This window comes from Microchirus variegatus, assembly GCF_963457635.1.
Source record: "Microchirus variegatus genome assembly, chromosome: 14".
Lineage (NCBI taxonomy): Eukaryota > Metazoa > Chordata > Actinopteri > Pleuronectiformes > Soleidae > Microchirus > Microchirus variegatus.
The window spans coordinates 20,552,782-20,570,314 of NC_139815.1; the positions used below are offsets into that span (position 1 = coordinate 20,552,782).

At 41.2% G+C, this 17,533-nt stretch overlaps 1 protein-coding gene across 1 annotated transcript; it reads right to left on the reverse strand.

Moving 5' to 3' along the window:
• Nucleotides 1–1,276: 1,276 nt before the first annotated feature.
• On the reverse strand, nt 1,277–17,036 carry cenpf (centromere protein F; the record flags this gene model as incomplete). Its single annotated transcript, XM_083900591.1, has 37 exons — nt 1,277–1,351; nt 2,311–2,432; nt 2,761–3,372; nt 3,973–4,102; nt 4,193–5,257; nt 5,432–5,473; nt 5,746–5,843; nt 5,934–6,123; nt 6,684–6,827; nt 6,956–7,174; nt 7,250–7,455; nt 7,569–7,677; nt 7,768–8,009; nt 8,298–8,388; nt 8,572–8,704; nt 8,804–8,942; nt 9,032–9,243; nt 9,391–10,295; nt 10,391–10,564; nt 10,754–11,341; nt 11,682–11,960; nt 12,110–12,239; nt 12,485–12,693; nt 12,835–13,041; nt 13,154–13,433; nt 13,523–13,652; nt 13,733–13,868; nt 13,989–14,111; nt 14,192–14,320; nt 14,442–14,567; nt 14,946–15,148; nt 15,265–15,538; nt 15,640–15,731; nt 15,827–15,963; nt 16,125–16,195; nt 16,655–16,780; nt 16,875–17,036. 37 exons carry the CDS (start codon nt 17,034–17,036, stop codon nt 1,277–1,279), a joined length of 8,310 nt encoding a protein of 2,769 aa, XP_083756717.1.
• Between the last annotated feature and the right edge of the window lie 497 nt (nt 17,037–17,533).

Sequence of the window (17,533 nt, forward strand, 5' to 3'; positions counted from 1 at the left end):
TTTGAGCTTCACAAGGCTCAGGGTCTCCACCATGTGGTGACATGTTGCAGTCACTTGCAGTTAACTCAGGCTCAACTAATTAAAACTGCTCAGAAATTTTTAAGCATTAATATAAAATAAACAGCACTTTCTGAAGTCTGATAACACTCACTCTCCTGTAAAGCCAGCTGAGAAAATCTGCAATTTTAGCAGGAACACAGGAGCTGCTGATCTTCTGTTGTTCCATGTTTGATATGATTGTCACTTTTGAAAACCTGAATTTGGGATTTTGAACACAGAAGTTACAAAATAACACACCGAACTTGTGTGCTGTGATGAAAAGTCACCCATTTTACAGTGGATCTTGGTGCAGAGAGTAGGCAGTTTACAAAACGAACAAATTTCAGTTTCCATTGAGAAATTACTTAGATATCATAGACTAAAGCAGGAGAGCACCTTAATGTATTAATTAAAATGTCAATATTTGCCCTGGTGTATTGATTATCGTATTGCACGGGGAAGGACGACGATATATCACTAAATCGAAATTTTGACCCACCACTGGAATTTAATGTTCAGGAGAGCTTCTTACACTTAAATCTAAATTGTAAATCTTTGGACAGACAACAACAACAAACCACGGAGACATAACTGCAGCAAAGAGGAGACGGAGTTAAAAGAACTTTGAAGCTTTAGTTAAAAACAGGCTCATTCATTAACTATTTACAATGACCAAAACAATTAGTCTTTATCTGAATAAAAATGGATGGAGCTCAGTCATATATTTGCTACAAACAGAAAAGAAATAAAAATGTCTAAGGATCTACATTAGCTGCCATTAGCATTAAGCTGATAAGTTTAGATGGATGAAGCCGTTAGTGCATCATGTAGAGATACTCCAGAAAGAAAGGGACAGTAAAAAAAGAGACCTAAGTTAGATCAAGTGGTAAAAATAAAGAGACTCTTACAGAGTGAAGACACATTCAAAGGATTCTGGCAGCTTCATTCATTCAATGATATTTTAAAGGTAAAATGCGTGTCTGATGTTTTCCAGTCAAAAGGAAAATGAAAAATAATTGGAGAGAAGAAATGTGGCTTCAGCAGTGCAATGAGTAAGTGATTATGATGGTGATAGACACACTTGAACACACGTGTCTCTGTGAGGACACAAGTTAACATTATGTATCACCTCCTCAATACAGAAGACAGAAGTGTGCAAAGACACACTCACTAAACTGTTGTGTATTTAGGAATGTGGGTGTATTTCACATGGGCAAGACTGTGTGTTAACATTTGTCTACTGAACATGACAGTTGTCTCCTTGTTTCTCCTCGCCGCTCGGGGAAAGACACTTCCTGTCTGCAGAGGGACTCTGAAGGGGAGGAACCAAAGAACAAAAGAAGAGATTAGGGAAAAAGAACAACTGAGTCTGAAATGGGACATTTATATAAATCAAAGCAACACGTTATAACACAGCAGGATTCAGACTAATAAGGGACAGTTGGGTTTTTTTCCCTTCTTGACCTGAAAATTTAGATTTTCATCACTGCATTTGTTTCAGCAGACCTGACACGAGAAAGAAGTAAATCTGAAGTGACTACAAGGTGTGAGGGTTCAGATGTCCTTCTGTGTGAGTGAGGGAACAGACGAGGGGAGCCTGGGTAAATCAACGCTCTCCTCGCACTGAAAAATGATTAAACCATTAGAAAAAAGGAAATGACGTGGTGATCACATCAGTGTTAATATTTTGGAGGAGGCTGCAAATAGAAGGAACATATGAGCCCTGATTGGTGTTGTAATGCTGTGAAACTATCACTGATCAGATGACCTCAGTTGAGGAGCAGGTCTCTAATTGGTCCTAAGGATGTACTGCATTCATGTAGCTCAGGAATGTGGACAATGTGTCCTCAAACCACCGTGATTTAATCTGAGGAAACACTGAGACCATTCACAGCAGCCTGGTGCTAGTGAAGGAAGCAGCCATCACTTTCAGGGTCAAGTACAAGTAAAACAAGGTGAAATCCTTAAACTATGAGGTCAACGTCCTGATGTTTCTCCCCTGGGATTGGACAACTTCATCCTCCTGGTGAGTCTGTCCAAGTGAAGTATGATCAGAAAGACACCGACTCAAATCAGTTACAAATATGCTGAGGGATTATATTTACATCTATTCTTGTATTTTCTATCTTGTACCATTTGTACGGTCCTTTTCAAAGAGGTGGCTGCTTGAATTTCCAGCCTGTACATAATAAAGTGTTCACCGTCTACGTTTGCTTCGTTTAACTGACTAATGACGGACAAGTACTTCACTCTGTGTGTGTAGGTGCTCACCTGGCCGTCAGGTGCAGCTATAAGACTTGTCTGTTTAGCTGCCAACCGTGGACTAGAGCGCTTCACTGTGGTTCTCCTCATGATGAAAGGACTCATCTCCCCCAGAGGAATATCGGCAAAACCTGAGGTACACAGACAATGACTTCATTTTTAACAAGTCATGATGAAGCCGACCGTAGTGCTTTCTTTTGCCAACTACAGATTCACACTCCTTTGATAGAAACTTTGTATGCATTTACATACAAATTTGCACGAAGTAAAAAATGTAAAAAACTATTTAATTTTCAAAAGTACTTGTTCATAGCTAGTGAATGTGTCTGCCTTTATAGCTTATTTTAAAACACCACAGAATAAATTTAACAATAAAAAAACTAAATCAAAGACCTAAAGATATTTAGTTTTTCCAAAAATTCTATAATGTGGTAGAGGGAACTACCACCTGACACAAACCTCTCTGCACCAGTTCTGGAAGTCCTTCTGGTTTGAACTCCTCCTCTTGTCCAGACCTTGCATTGGGTGTGGCCACAGTATTGGCTTTGATCTTCTTTGTCAGGTTGTGCAGGGCTTCCTGAGCGCTGTCTTGGTGACCCCTTTTCCCTGGACTTGAGCCCTGAGGAGACCTCTGAGGAGTTACAGGAACCATGTTCTCTGTGTTGTCGTGTATCTTTTCTGCCCCGTGTTTGGAGGAAGACTTCCTTCCTGAGCGCCGGGAGCGAGCAGCACCAGTGTTGACAGAGGGTGTGTTAGATTCATTGGCACGTTGGCTCGCAGTAATCTGTGTTGTCAGTGCATTGTTAGCCTCCTCAAGTTTGTGGACTTGAACCATCAGGCTGCAGTATTTATCCATGCTCTCATCAGCCTCTGTGCTTTTCTCCTCCATAAGCTTTGTCACTTCTTCCAGCTCACTCTTCATCTCCTCCAACTCCTTTTCCCTCTCTTCTAATTTCCTTGTCTTTACTTCAAGGTCTGCCCTCAGTTCTTCCAGCTCCTTGGCTTTTTCCTGTGACTCGGGCTTCAGCTGGTTTGCATCCATCTGAACGTCCTCACTGTTTTTTGTATTTTCTGAAACGAAACGTGGCTAAAGTTAAGAACACAGCACAAGGTTCTCTTTGGCTACATTCACATTACCAGCCACATTGTTCAAATTCGACTAATGTGTAACTCTTTACAGATCACTGGCAGATATGCATGCATGTATGTATGGATATAGATGTGCATTCTGATTTGTTTTTATTTTATTTTGATTCATGCTGCCATCTGATGTAAACACAAACCACAGAGTAAGAATCAAAAGAACAGTTTAAGTTTGTTTAAACACAAAATTATTATTATTTAAATGTGAATTTGTTGTGTAAATGTGTCTTTTCTTCTCATGTTAATATATTCACATTGTTAAGTTGATTCATTGTTCAATGTGATGTTTATATTTGCTACAACTACAATCACTGTCCAGGGCTTAAATGTCTTCACAGGCCATTGCAATTTCAGTCCACATTATTTTGATCCAGACTCAAAATGTGTTTGTTGACAAATTGTTATGTTCCTCAGGCCAAAAACAGCCAGTAAGCAAAATGACTCTGGGCCGTGGTAATTGGTGTTAGGTATGCTATTAAGATTCAAACAATTCCCAGGCCCAGTTAAATCTGCTGATGGTGTAACTACCTGAACTGTCCAACACCTGCTTCTTCTCCTGCTCAAGCCGTTTGTAGTTTTTCATCCAGAGATTCATTTTGCTCAGAGCAGAGTCTCTCTCCTTGGTCAGACGAGCTGTGTGGGACGTTAGCTCTGACACCTACAGGAGAAGGACAGAGATGTTAAGACCACAGAATCAGATCTTCTCATTTTGAGGATAGAAGTGACTGTGGGAAATTTGAGTGTGTACCTGTTCATTCAACTGTACAATGGACAATTTGTGTGTTTCCAGCTCTTTTTCCATTGAGGTGACGATAGAGCGAAGGCTCTCTTGTTCCTCTGTGAGTTTCTTTCTCTCTTCTTCTGCTTTTTGTTTCTCTTCCTCAAGTGCAGTCAGAGCTGAGCGCAGGTTCTCCTTCTCCTGTTCAATCACAGTAATCGACGACTGCAATTCCTGCTTTTCAACATCCAACATTTGTTTCTCCTCGTCCACTCTCTCTTTCTCCTGTCTAAATAAAGAAAGCGTTTGTTGCAGCTCAAGTTTCTCCTTTTCTGTCAGAGCAACATGAGACTGAAGTGTCTGGTTTTCATTAATGGCCGTCTTCTTCTCTTGCTCTCGTCTTTCTTTCTCTTCTTCTGCAGATGTAAGAGTACAGCGCAGGTCATCTCTCTCTTTTTCCACTGACATTAAGGTGCATCGCAGCTTCTCTTGTTCCTCTACCAGTTGTTCATTTTTCCCCTCCAACTGTTCTTTCTCTGTCATAAGAGCTGAGATAGATTCTACCAATTCTTGCCTCTTATCCGTCGCCTCCCTCCATTTCTCTTCCAAAGACTTAACACAGCTCCTCAGGTCGTCTATCTCTTTCTTCCACGCATCTCCCTGAGAGCAGTGCCTCTCTCCTTCTGTCTGTAGAATATGTTTTTCCTTCTCTAGCTCGACCAGCAGAGATTGCACTATGTCTTTCTCCTCTTCTGTTTCTGTGATCCTTTGGTTGAGTGAGAGCTCCCTTAGCCGAGAGCTTTCCAGCTGAGTCTGGAGGTCCTCCATCTTTTTGATTTGTTGCTCTGCTTCTTCATTTTCCCTTTTCTCAAGCTCTTCAACCATGGTTTTCTGTCGCTCTTCTTCCTGTCGTCTGTCTACTTCTGCCTTCTCCAGTTTTTGCTCGAGCTCCTCCTTAGTGGCCCTGAGTTCCTCCAACTCCTTGTTTTTGGTTTCCAGCTCTCTCTCCATGTGTTCTTTCTCAGATCGTAGGTTTTCCAGCATGGCAGAGAGCTCTGACAGATTCTCACTGAGCTCTCTCTTCTCCTCCTCCACCTAAGAGTTGTGAGGGTTCAAGGCAGAAGAAAGTGGAAAAGAAAGTGAGAGCAGGACAGAAAGAAAGAATAAAATAATACATTTCAACAAAGGCCTATTAAACCATAATTATATTACAACATGGCAGATGTGAGACAGGGTGTGAAACGGTCAAACACATTAATATAAACGTACCTTTCTTCTTTCTTCCTCCAACTCAGCTTTAGCCATCTCCGCCTGTGTATGACAATACCACAACATAAATATGATGAGGGAAATTTAAACCCGTATATTTAAATTAGTTTTGTAAATAAAAAAAAGGCTGTGTATAAAGCTTGTAATTTGTTTTTGAAACACTTTTCTTAGTTGTTGAAGTTCCCTTCACATCAACTTCAGACTAGTTCACACTACAAGATCTTCAGCTTGGTTTTGTGGTTGCTATACATGTGTGTGATAATATACACTTTACAGGCGCTACATTTGTTGTAAGAAACATTTTAACAGAATACCTGTATAACAGCTTCCTCTAGACTTTGTTCTGTATCTTCCTTCTCTCGCTCCAAGGTTTCAATGCGATCCTGCAGTGAGTCAGACTTTCTCTGGGCAGCTACAAAGATACATGGTCACATCGCAATTAGGGCAACAACATTTCACACAACTGAAGAGGATATTTAAGTCCAAAGACATGAGGAATCACCTTTGAGCAGCTCTCCCATCTTCCTTTTCTTCCTCTCATCTGACTCAATGCGGACCTGAAGTTTTTCAATGCCAGTCCTCATCTGCTGGACCTCGTCTTGAGTGGAGTTCAGACGAGAAGCAATCTCTCCTTTCTCCAGAAGAGAGGACTCCAGAGACTGTGAGAGACGATTCACCTCTCCCTCTAAAGCCTTCGCAGGTGGGGAATAAGAGAGAAACAAACAACGTGGAGGACTTTAATTCCAATACCCTCAAAGTGACACCAAATGTGTCAAAAAGGACAAGATGCAATTGGAATTTCTGTTACATTCAACTACAGTGTTAACAAAACACCAAGTTAAAATATAAAAGTTAAATTAACCATGCAATGTTTGTAAGTCTCAAATAATAAATAAATGTAAACAATTACATTTACTACAGCCTTACAAACGGTGAGGCTATGAACAACCTATGAAAAGCTCCGAAGCGTATCAGTATTTAAACGACAACAAGGTTGTTGGTCGTGTTTTGTTAAGGGAGGTGAGACACAATCTTATTTATCTAAAGGCAGACAAAGAGCTAAGGAGAGCTTCGTCTCACATGGCCAAGTCTGGGTTTTAGTTTCAGGTGACATACAAACTGTAGGCCGCTCATGCATTGCAGGAACAGCACGATCCTGCAGGAGATGCTGCAGTCAGAGCGTTTTGCCACTGTAAAGTAGTTTACCCCCAGATAAAAAACAACATGCTTTTGTTTCAAACTTCCCTCTCACCTGTATCTTGCTGACCATGCTCTCAGTGTTTTGATTTGCAGAAGTGTGGTCTTCTTTGACCTGGTTAAGATGACCAATTAGCTCGTCTTTCTCTCCAATCTGTTCAGAGATCGCCTGCTCCAGCATATTAATCTTCTCCAACAGCTTTACAAGGAGAGAAAAAATTTAAGTATGAAACAAATAGTCTTAATATACCATAATCAAACGTGAGATTTGGCCTAGAAATCAGGCCACAGGCTCACACCAACCTCCTGATTTTCCATGAACCTCACCTGCTGCTTCTCTGTCCTCAGTTTCTCCTCTGTGCCTTGCAGGGCTTCATACTCTTTCTTCCCTGCTCTGATATCATCCTCCAGAATGGATATCAGGTGTCTGGTGTCACAGTTCGTCTTCTCCAGACTGTTAACTTTATCTTTCCATTGTCCCAAAGTCTGGTGCAGCTCATCTCGCTCCTCGGTGCAGGAGACAAGCTCAGATCTCAGTTGACTCGTCTGGGGAAAAGAGCAGAGCTAAAGAGTTCTGTCTAACCACACTTGTTAAAACTGTGAAAAGTTGTTAAAAATCACCTCTGTCCTGAATGTTTCTATCTGCTGGGTCTTGCTTGAACAAGTTCTTTTCTGTGTCTCCATCTCATCTTTCAGTCTGTTACTCTCCTCCTGCAGCGTCTCCAGCTCACTCTCCATGCCCAGGATGTGCTGCTCCAGGTTAGCTTTCTCAGAGCGAACCCTCTTCAGTTCACTCTCCTGCTGGAGGAACTTCTCATCCCATCCACCTACACAAGCAACAAACAATCAGATCAATCATAAAATAGTGCAGACTATTAAACTACCATATACTGAAGCTGTGAAAAGGTTAAATGACTCAGGAACCAGAAAAACTATTTACCTTTGGCCATCTCCAGTCCTTCCAGCATCTCTATGACATCAGCCAGTTGGCATTTAGATGTTTGTAGCTGTAGTGTGAATGTCTCCTTCTCCTCCGACAGCTGCGCCAACTAAACATGAGCACAATGCTTTAACTTTTGAACTCAAATAACAAATATATTATTTCATATAACATTTGTGATTGTGCTTTTCCTTCCTACCTGGTCAGAAAGATCCTTCTTCTCCTCCAGAGCAGCATTTAGTTTAAGTGCAGCACTGTGTGCCGCCTCCTCTGCTGCACCAACTTTTCCCCCTAAGTTTTGAATTTGAACTTCCAGGTCAGAGGTCAGCTCCTTCCTGAGTGTCAGTTCAGAGTTTAGGAGGTCAAAGTCTGTACGCAACGTCTGGAGTTCGCTTTGTTGTTTGATGATCATTTCCTTGTATTCCTGTGATGCATCTGTTGCTGTGAGATACAATAAATAACGGTTATTTTAACACACTCAAACATAACAATAACAATTCATGCAAGTTAAAATATGAATACATTACATCTGAATGCATTCTTATTTTAACTAGTTCTGTGTTTACCAAAATCTAAAGCCCAGTGTTTATATCAGCAAACAAAATGTGTTATAAGTTACAGGGAAAGAAAATCCTGCTGAACTCATATCTAGAAACACAATTGGTCCCTAGTATGTGCTAACATACTGTGACAATTAAAAAGCAAGTAGTGCAAAATTTAATTCCTCACCACATGCTGTTAATTCTTTGGTTTGAGACACTTCACAGACAACATGTTCATTATTGGGAACATCTCTGGGAATATTGCCGTCTTCAGAAGCCTGAAAAACAAACATCATAGAAATTTACACTCAAGCACTGTTATGATTAAACATTACGGTTAGTGCGAAGGAAATGCTCTTATATAATGTAGATGTTAAAATTTGTGACCTGTATCCTCAACCTTTCGTTAAACCAATACTAAGGAGTGACAACAACATCTTGACTGTTGTTTTATATTATACCTGATCTAAGGATTGATGCTGTGGCCGCTCCTCCTCCTCAGACACATGAGCCTGACCTTCCTCCTTCTCTGGTTGTTCCTCCTGCATCATCTCCTGATCAAAATTGTCTTCCTTGAAGAGCAACTGTACATCACTATCAGAGAACAGAGGGATTAGATTTACTGTTCACATGATGAAACACATAACATATTACATTGTATCCATGCAGTTGCAGTGTATTTGTTTTTATTACCTGAAATCCTCCTCTGACTGGTGGGAGAGCTCATGCAGGTCAAACACCACAGGGCTCAGAGGTTCCTTTACTGAGAGAGACTCAGCATTTGTACTTGACTCAAGCGTTGGCTCGTCATCGATCTGTTCTGCTAATTCCTCTGAGGTAACTGGAACATTAAAGGATGACGTTATAGAAATGTATGCATTCAGATTAAAGAAGCTGCACTGTTTCATGACATTCACTCACCACCAGTTTCTGTTCGCTCAGACTCAGTGAAGCTGACGTTTTCCCCAGGTCTCTGGGTTTCCGCTGGTGCTGACAGTTGCTGAATGAGGCTCTGTTGGTGGTCCACCTGCACCAGCAGTGACTCGTACCGCTCTCTCAACAGAGTCAGCTCCGTCTGTAAGCCAGTGAGTTTCTGATGCAGTGTGGTCTGCTCTGCCGCAAACTGGTGGCTCCTGTAACAAAACGCATCATTATAGCAGGAGAAAAGAAAGAAAGATTGAAAGCAACTGTTGAAGCACACATTCTTGTAGTCCCACACGGTTAAACTGTGGAAGTTTCCTAACAAACTACATTTCAGAGAGGACAAAAATGTACTGTACCTCTCTCTGCTCTCCTCCTCCATCCTCTTCTCCCTCAGGTTGAATTGCTCCTGAAGCTTTTGGTGCTTCTCCTCTGAAACCTGCAGTGAGTGCTGGTTGCACTCATTCTTCTCTTTGAGTAAAGCCACCTCCTTCTCATGCCTCTCACTGCTTTCCTGTAACTGCAGCTTTTCTTCAGCTATTTGAGTCAAGCTAGTCTGTAGGTTAATGTTCTCCTCAGTCAGCTGATTATAATTCATTTCCAGCTGGAGCTTTTCCTCGACTACTTGAGTCATTTTGGAAACCAAATCATTTTTCTCAGAAGTGAATTCACTCAGTTTTGTCTCAAGTTTGATCTTCTCTTCATTGATCAGGTGGAGGGCGACATCTAGATGTGCTTTCTCCTCAGTGACCTGACAAACAGTTGACTCGGCTTCAAGTTTTTCAGCAGCCATTTGATGGAGCTTTGCTTCCATTTGCTGCCCGTCGTCAGTTAAATGCTGAACACTGGTCTGTAATTGTTTATTCTCCTCAGATAGTTTGTCTAAACTGACTTCCAGCCGTTTCTTCTCAGCGTCAACTTGAATTATTTCATTCATTACTTGGTCTTTGTCATCTGTTAACTCTTTTAAATGAGACTCAAGGCTGTTTTTCTCTTGGAGAAACAGGTTAAGATTGTTCTCTTTGTCTTCAGCCATCTGCCCAAGGGTTGTCTCTAACCTTATATTTTCCTCTGTGATCTGATTAAGTTTAGACTCTAATGCAACAACATTTTCTTCTAACTGGGTTCGTTTAGCAGCATCATCTTCTAGTCGAGATATTTCGCAGGTCCTCTCAAATAAATCCTCTTTAGCTGTGATGTACTGTGACTCCAGCACCGAGTTCTGGGACTGGACCTCATCTAGACGGGATTCCAAAACAGAAACCTGAAAAAGCAACAGCATTAAATTAAATATCAGCTCAACATCTGATATAGATGATGCCAAATTTATGATGCTTTAGTTTCATTTTAGAAAACTACCTGGGCTTTGCTGTCCTCCAGCCTGACCTCCATGTCAGACATCAGGCTCTGGTTTTGCTCGAGGTGAGCCTCCAGCGACGCTATAGTCGCCTTCAGTTCCTCCACCTGACTGTCAAAAGAGTTCATGGCTGTCTCGTTGTCCTCCAGGTCCATTTGTAGCATCTCCAACTGGACCTTTATGTGAATTAATAAGTACTAAACTCAATGACTCTTTATTTCCTTTATTTGTCAAAATCGTCGGTTTGGATATCAGAAAAGGATAACCGTAAAATCCAAAACAAACTGAGAACCCTAAATATTAATAGTTCAATAAGCACAGATAATGTAAAGCGAAAAACATAGACCAATATATTGGAGACCAACCTTGATTTTGTTCATGGCGACCATCTTCTCCTTCAGCTGCTCTGAGGTTTTGGCATGTGCTGCCTCTGCTTTGTTCAGCCTATCCTTTAGACTCTTTATTGTGTTGTCTCTTTCCTCCAATCCACAGGAAGCTGCAGACAGAGTCGTCTTCATGGTTTTTATCTCTTCTCGACACAAACTGGATTCTGCTTTAGCAGCAGCCATTGATTTCTTCGCAGTGCCAAGCTTCTCTTTGTAGCTCTTCTCTTTGTGGAGGAAATTTTGGATCGCTAAAGTGTGACTCTCCGACTCTTTCATCATCTTCTCAGTGACATCTTTGACTTCTTGTTCCATAGCAGACACCAGGCTACTTTTCTCAGTCAATGTGTTCTCCAGGTTGGTCTTGATTTCAACAATGGATGAGTGACTCTTCTCAAGAGCTTCTAGAGAATTTTTAAGATCAGCATGGGATTGGTTCATCGCATCCAGTTCATTTTTCAGGACTATGACAAGCTTCTCCGTTGCATCTTTTGCAGCTACCAATTCTTCAAATGAAGATATTTGTGCCAAAAGATGGCCGATCCTCTCACTTTGACCATGCTGAAAGATCTGAACAAAAAGCAGAATATGGATGGAATTATACCTGGGCTTCACACGATGTGAAGCATCTGTTCACACGGAGAGTGTCAGCTTGGTTTTACAGGTATGCCAACATATAAGACAAATAAATAGCCTACTGTTCATCTGTTGGTGTTCTTTACATTTTAATGTGTGTGACATCCCACATATATAGACAACTGTGGTCAACAATCATGTTCACTCGTTCACATTCACTTTCAGCAGGAAAATGTATATGATAGTGACTATAGTGCATGTACAAATAAAGATGGCATATGTGCTCTTGTAGATGCATTAAAATGACAAAATCAACATAAAAAATACTTCCTACCTCTGCTTCCTTCTTCAACTCTTGTGCAGCATTTTCCAGCTCATCTCTTTGTTTCTCCACAGATGAAATCTGAGCTTCTGCCTCTTTGAGCTGCTTTTCCCGCTCATCTGTCTGGCCCATCTGAACCGTTAGCTCGTCTTCCAATAGTTTGAGGTCTTCTGATTTCTTATCCAACATCTTTTTGTGTTCCACTTCATTTTCTGCCAGTGTCTTTATTTGTTTCTTTAGCTCGGCTCCCAGTTGTTCCTGAACCTTAAGGAACTGCTCCGTGGATCTGACCTGAAACAGAAGATATTTCATTTAGTTATATGATTTTTTTCATCCACCATAAACCCTATAAAGTTGTATCAACTCCAAAGGAAACGACAGAACATGCAAACAAAATATCTAATCGTTAAATAATTATGTTACAGAGTAGTATAACAAACCTGGTTTTTGGTGAGCAGCAGCGCTTGCTGAGTCTCCTCCAACTGCAGCTTTATCAGCTCCATCTCTTCAGCCTTTGCTGAAACGGTCTCTTCACACTGCTGCAGCAAAGCTGCCTTCTCCTCTGTCCACCTGGGAGAGACATGACAGAAGCACAAGTTTTCAGACATTCAGTTCAACCATTTTGTAGTTTGCTGCAGCTACTTTCAGGGTAAGTTGTGCTAACTAAAGCAGGAACAGTTCCAGAAATGTAAATGTTTTGTCTGTATTCTCACATGGGCTCATTCTGACATTTTATGGAAATTTGTCTCAGAAAAAGCCCCAACCAACATATAAAGGTAGGCTGATGCCGAAAATTATGAAGTAAAAAAACTCACCTGAGACTTTGTGCCTCCAGCTGTGCAGTGGACTGATCGAGGCTCTCTCTCATCTGACTGATCTCAGCCTGGCCCAGTTCAACCAGCTGGTCTTTAGAGGTAACCAGGTCGCAGGCTGCCTGGTGCTCTTCCTGGAGCTCTGAGTTTCTCCTCTCAGCTTGTTCTGCTCGAGTCATTTCTTTCTGCAATTGTAACTCCAGATCTTTCACCTGTAAATAAATAACATTTCAGGTTTTTTATGACTGCCGTATTCCATGTATGATAAATTTTGCTTCCACATTTTCAACACGTAAAACATCTTTAAATCTAGAAAGTGCAGTAAAAATGACATAATCAATTCAAAAAGTCACCTGAGCTTGGAGCTGAGTCACTTGGACACCAATATTCTCCAGATCTTTGCCGTGTTTCTGTCCAGCCTCAGACAGTTGAGACTGGAGCTGACTGTGCTCGTGCTCTTTTTGCTCCAGCTCTGTGCACTTGTTGAGGAGTTCTCCCTTCAGGGAGTCAACGTGAGCAGACAGACTGGACTTATCTCCCTCTACCCCCACAAGCTGCTTCTACGATGACAACGGGAAATAATACTTTTGATTTGAATTTTGAATCTCATCATGTTTCATGTTGTTAGACGGTTTATGACTTGATCTGCATGTAGAAGCCAATACACCTTACCTTAAGTTCATCATTAGATTGATTCAGCGAGTGAAGACTCTCTTCCAAGCTGCTAATTTTGTCTGTGAGCTCCTTTTGCATGGCTTCACTTCCATTGATCAACGACTCCTTCTCTTTCTTCCACTGCAGCAGAGCCTCGTGTTCTTGTTTTACTTCATTCAACTCGCTCTGACTCGCAGTTAGATTCGATTTCAGGTCTTGGCTTTCTTTCTCTAGTACAGTCAACCTGTTGGTCAGCCTCTCCACCTCCTGCTTCTGTTTCTGCAGTTCACTCTGTAATCTACAGTGGGATTAAAATATATTCCCAGTTATTCAATCACAGATTAATAAAAGTCTTATAAAAGTGCTCTAAACTAATGCTATACTGACCGGTTATTTGTGGTTTCTGCATCAGAAAGCGTCTTTCTCAGGTTTTCCAGCTCACAAGCTGAAGCCTGAGTCTGCTGCTCCAGTTTGGACTGAAGTTTTTTCAGCTCTTCCACTTGTCCCTCCGATTTAGCTGAAAAACAAAAACCCAGGTTTAATAACTCCATATATTTTTTCCTCAAATAACTGTCAGTGTCATCCCTACATCTTTACCTCTGAGGTCATCCAGTTGTCCGTGAGTGCGTTTGAGATTTTGGTCGGCAGTTTTCTTCTCATCCTCCAGCTGAGACAGACGTCTGCTGCTTTGGTCAAACTGGGCAGTTAAAGTGTTCTTGTCTCTTTGCAGCTCCTGGCGGGAGAAAGAGATTGTTCAATCATTATATAAATGAGATAGCATTATCTGCAAACTCACTGGGAGGATGTTAATACACCATTACAGTACATTTATGTTTTATTAAGAGCAACAAACCTCCATCTTCTTGCGGACGTCCTGCTCTCTGGTCTGGGTGGCCTGCAGGCTCTGCTCTGACCGCAGCAGTTTTTGTTTCTGCTCCTCCAACTCCTTCTCCATCTGACTCTTCTGGAAGGACATCTGAAAAGAAGGAATGAAGGGGAAGATTCAAGCACAGGAACAAGAAGTAAATAAAAGAACAATGGAGGGAGGGGGCATACCTTTTCCACGCTGGCCTGCAGGACATTGTAGTCTTTCTTGGCCTGTTGGACCTCCTGCGTTAACTTGGTTCGGGTCTGGTTCAGCTGCTGATCCAAAGCGTGATGTGAACTCTGGAGCTGGGCAAGCTCCTATACGGAACAGAACATTTATCAAACCCTTTGATTAAAATATAAAGGCGTGTTTTTATGTGTAGTGTCTGATCAAAAACTAAAAACACCGAAAGCCTAATGATGATGAAACTTGTAGCACCTTCTGACTGTCTCTCTCTTGGTCCTTGAGTTTCTGCTCCAGGGAACGTCGGCAGATTTCGGCGTTGTGCCTCTGGCAGCTCATCTCCTCCGAGACTTGTTTCAGCCTCTGCTCAACTGAGCAACACTGAGAACAATTCATTCGTTTTTGTCAGTTATTTATATCTCAGTCAATGTGTACCTCTCCTGTGAGCCATGTAACTGAGCAGACGTACATAATAAACAATCTCCCACAAAATATGTCTCTATGTCTGTTTGATAGACAATGATCTCTGTGATTGATGATGTCAGTACAAACGTCAAAAACATGAACATGATATTAGACTTACAATAGTTTAACAATAATGTATTAAAGAGAGCAATTGTGTAAAGTTTGTAGTAAGACTGAGAGGAAAGTATTCAAATTAACTGAAACACTGCACATTCCCTTTGTAACTGTACTGCAGTTCATACATTATTCTACTTCCGGATCAAAGAGTGAGTGCACACTGTAATGGAAAACTACCTTGGACTCTGCCTGCTGGTGTTTGTCTGTGACCTGACTCAGCTCGTGGCTCCTTTTGGACAGGTCTCTGTCCCGTTCAGTCAGGTCTTTGCGGGCCTGGTTCAGTTGTGTTTGCAGTTCCTGCAGTTTGGAGGCCTGAACACGAATGTCCTTCTCATGACTGGACAGATTCCTCTCCAGATCAGACACACGGCCACGGAGTTCTGTTCAAAAAAAAGAAGAAAAAAAAGTACTGTAAATCCCCACTGCTGTAGATGATCAGGACACAATTTCACATAAAAAACTAGCAACCCTCAGAAGTATGTTATATATAGCTCACCTTGGTTGAGAGTCTTTAGTTGCTCCATCTGTTGGGAGGATCCACTTGGACTCTGCAATGCTTTGGAAGAGCTCATTCTCTGGCTGGATTTGATAGGCGTCTCCTCATGAGCGTTCCACAGTGACGTCCCTCGCCTCTTCAAAGGTGTTTCCATTGCATCCTGAGACTGGCGGCTCTGAGACTGATTTTGCTGTTGCCATGGGAATATGGATGATCCAGTTTGGCGGGCAGCAATGTCCTTGTGGCTTACACTGACTGATGACTGATTCAACAACTAGAAAATAACAAGTAATTAAAGACAGAATGTTTATATGTGTATAGAATGAATCAATGTTACTACAAAGAAACAAAGACATAGTCATGTTATTTACTCACTTTGACCTGCAACACTTTGAGTTCAGTCTCTAGCCTTTTCCTCTCTTCTACCTCCTGGCTGTATTTCTCCTGAAGCTCCTCCAGTTTATTATCTATAAAATGAACACAGTATATAAGACAGAATACAATTGATCTTTCCTCACACAGTCCCATATAGATGAAAACACTTTAAAATAAACTGAAGTACCCTGCTGCCTGTAGGCTGCCACTGGAGCAGGGGTGGAGAAACTTTTCTGTGGAGTCACATAAGACTGCAGCTCAGAGGAGGAGGATGACAGTGAAGACGAGCCAGCAGGCTGAGAACGATCCAGTTCACTTTTGTACCTGAGCAGAGAAACCATTTAAGCATTTGATTGTTATATTTTCATCACAAAGGATAATTCATTATAGTATTATAGTATAGTATAGTATAATAATTTGAGATGGTGTTTATAAGGACTTAACAAGTCACAGGATCTACAAGTACATAAATTAATAGAACCCACTTCTTGAGCTCCTGCTCCAGTCTATCTATGGTCTTCTTGCAGGAGTTCAGCTGACCCTCCAGGTAGTTGACCTAGATTCAAGAGCATCACAAAAATGTAAAAATGTGGGTTTCTGCATCATCTTTCTTTTTGCCATCACAGTTGGGTCTTAGTAATTTTTGTCCAAATCATCCATCCATATTTAGCAACACCAGAAAGCCATTGAAACCAAGTGAAAGTATTGTTGGTCATGTGATACCAGTCAACCAATCACTGCAACTGAAATCAGTGAGTGAGGCACAAACATCAAATACAGTGGATAAAGACAGGCAGGCAGAAAAGATGAAAGACTTAAAGAAATAAGTGGATGAGTGACATGGACAGAAAGAGAAAATTGAGTTAAAGTTGTTACATGTGATGAGATGTTGATTATATGAAAAGAAAAATCCTTTTATTTATTTAACTTTTCATGCATATTTTGTATAATTATCATTATTGGTAGTAGCAGTAGCAACAGTTTATGTTTATGTATTCCTTCAATCTTAACTTACCTGCTGCTCTTTGATTCCAAGTTCGTGAGCAACCTTCTGACGAGCTTTCTCAAGAGAGTCACATGACTCTACCATAGACTGGTTCTCTCTTTTCAATGCAGAGGTTTCTGTACGCTCACTGTCCACCTGGAAAAAGAGAGGCAGATAATGGATTTATGTTTGGAAAGGCTTCTTCAGCTCATCGCGCTGAATTCCATCTTTCTCTTGAGGACTCTCTGACCTTTTGTTTCTGCTTTTGCAGCGCAGCCTCTAAGGATTCCAGCTGAAACTGTTTCTGGGTCCTTTCCTTCTTTGCTTTATCCAGCTGAGATTCCATCTCCTGGATCTTCTGCAGGGCTTTCGCCGGAAGTCCATCCTTCCACTCCTCCACCGCCCAGCTCATGTTTTAAAATCTGAATGGACAGACATCAGTTTATTACCAGGGAAAGCACAACAACAATGCTGTTACATGAACAGAGTACTACATTATTGACTGCAGAGGTTTCATGCAATTTTGACCGCAGAGGTTTCATGCAATTTTGACCAATCTCTTGAAATAATAAAAAGTACAGGGACACATATATTACTTAACTGTGATATATAGCATATTATGACAATGAATGGTGCAAACCTGTGTGTGCATGCGTCTCTGTTCCTGCTCTGTCATTATTTTCAGAAATAATTTAACTTGACAATTCAATTGTCTACCGTTTGTGGCACTGTTCAATACTCTCAGGTGATGTATGTCACATGTTGAAGTGATGGTAAGTATGTTGATGTGATGTGTGTAGGACCAACACTGATACTTTGATAGAAATAAAGTGCATGGTTCAAATTATTATTATTTTAATTATTATGTATGGTATTGCATATCTATTAGAATTAAAGTTCAGGAACAAT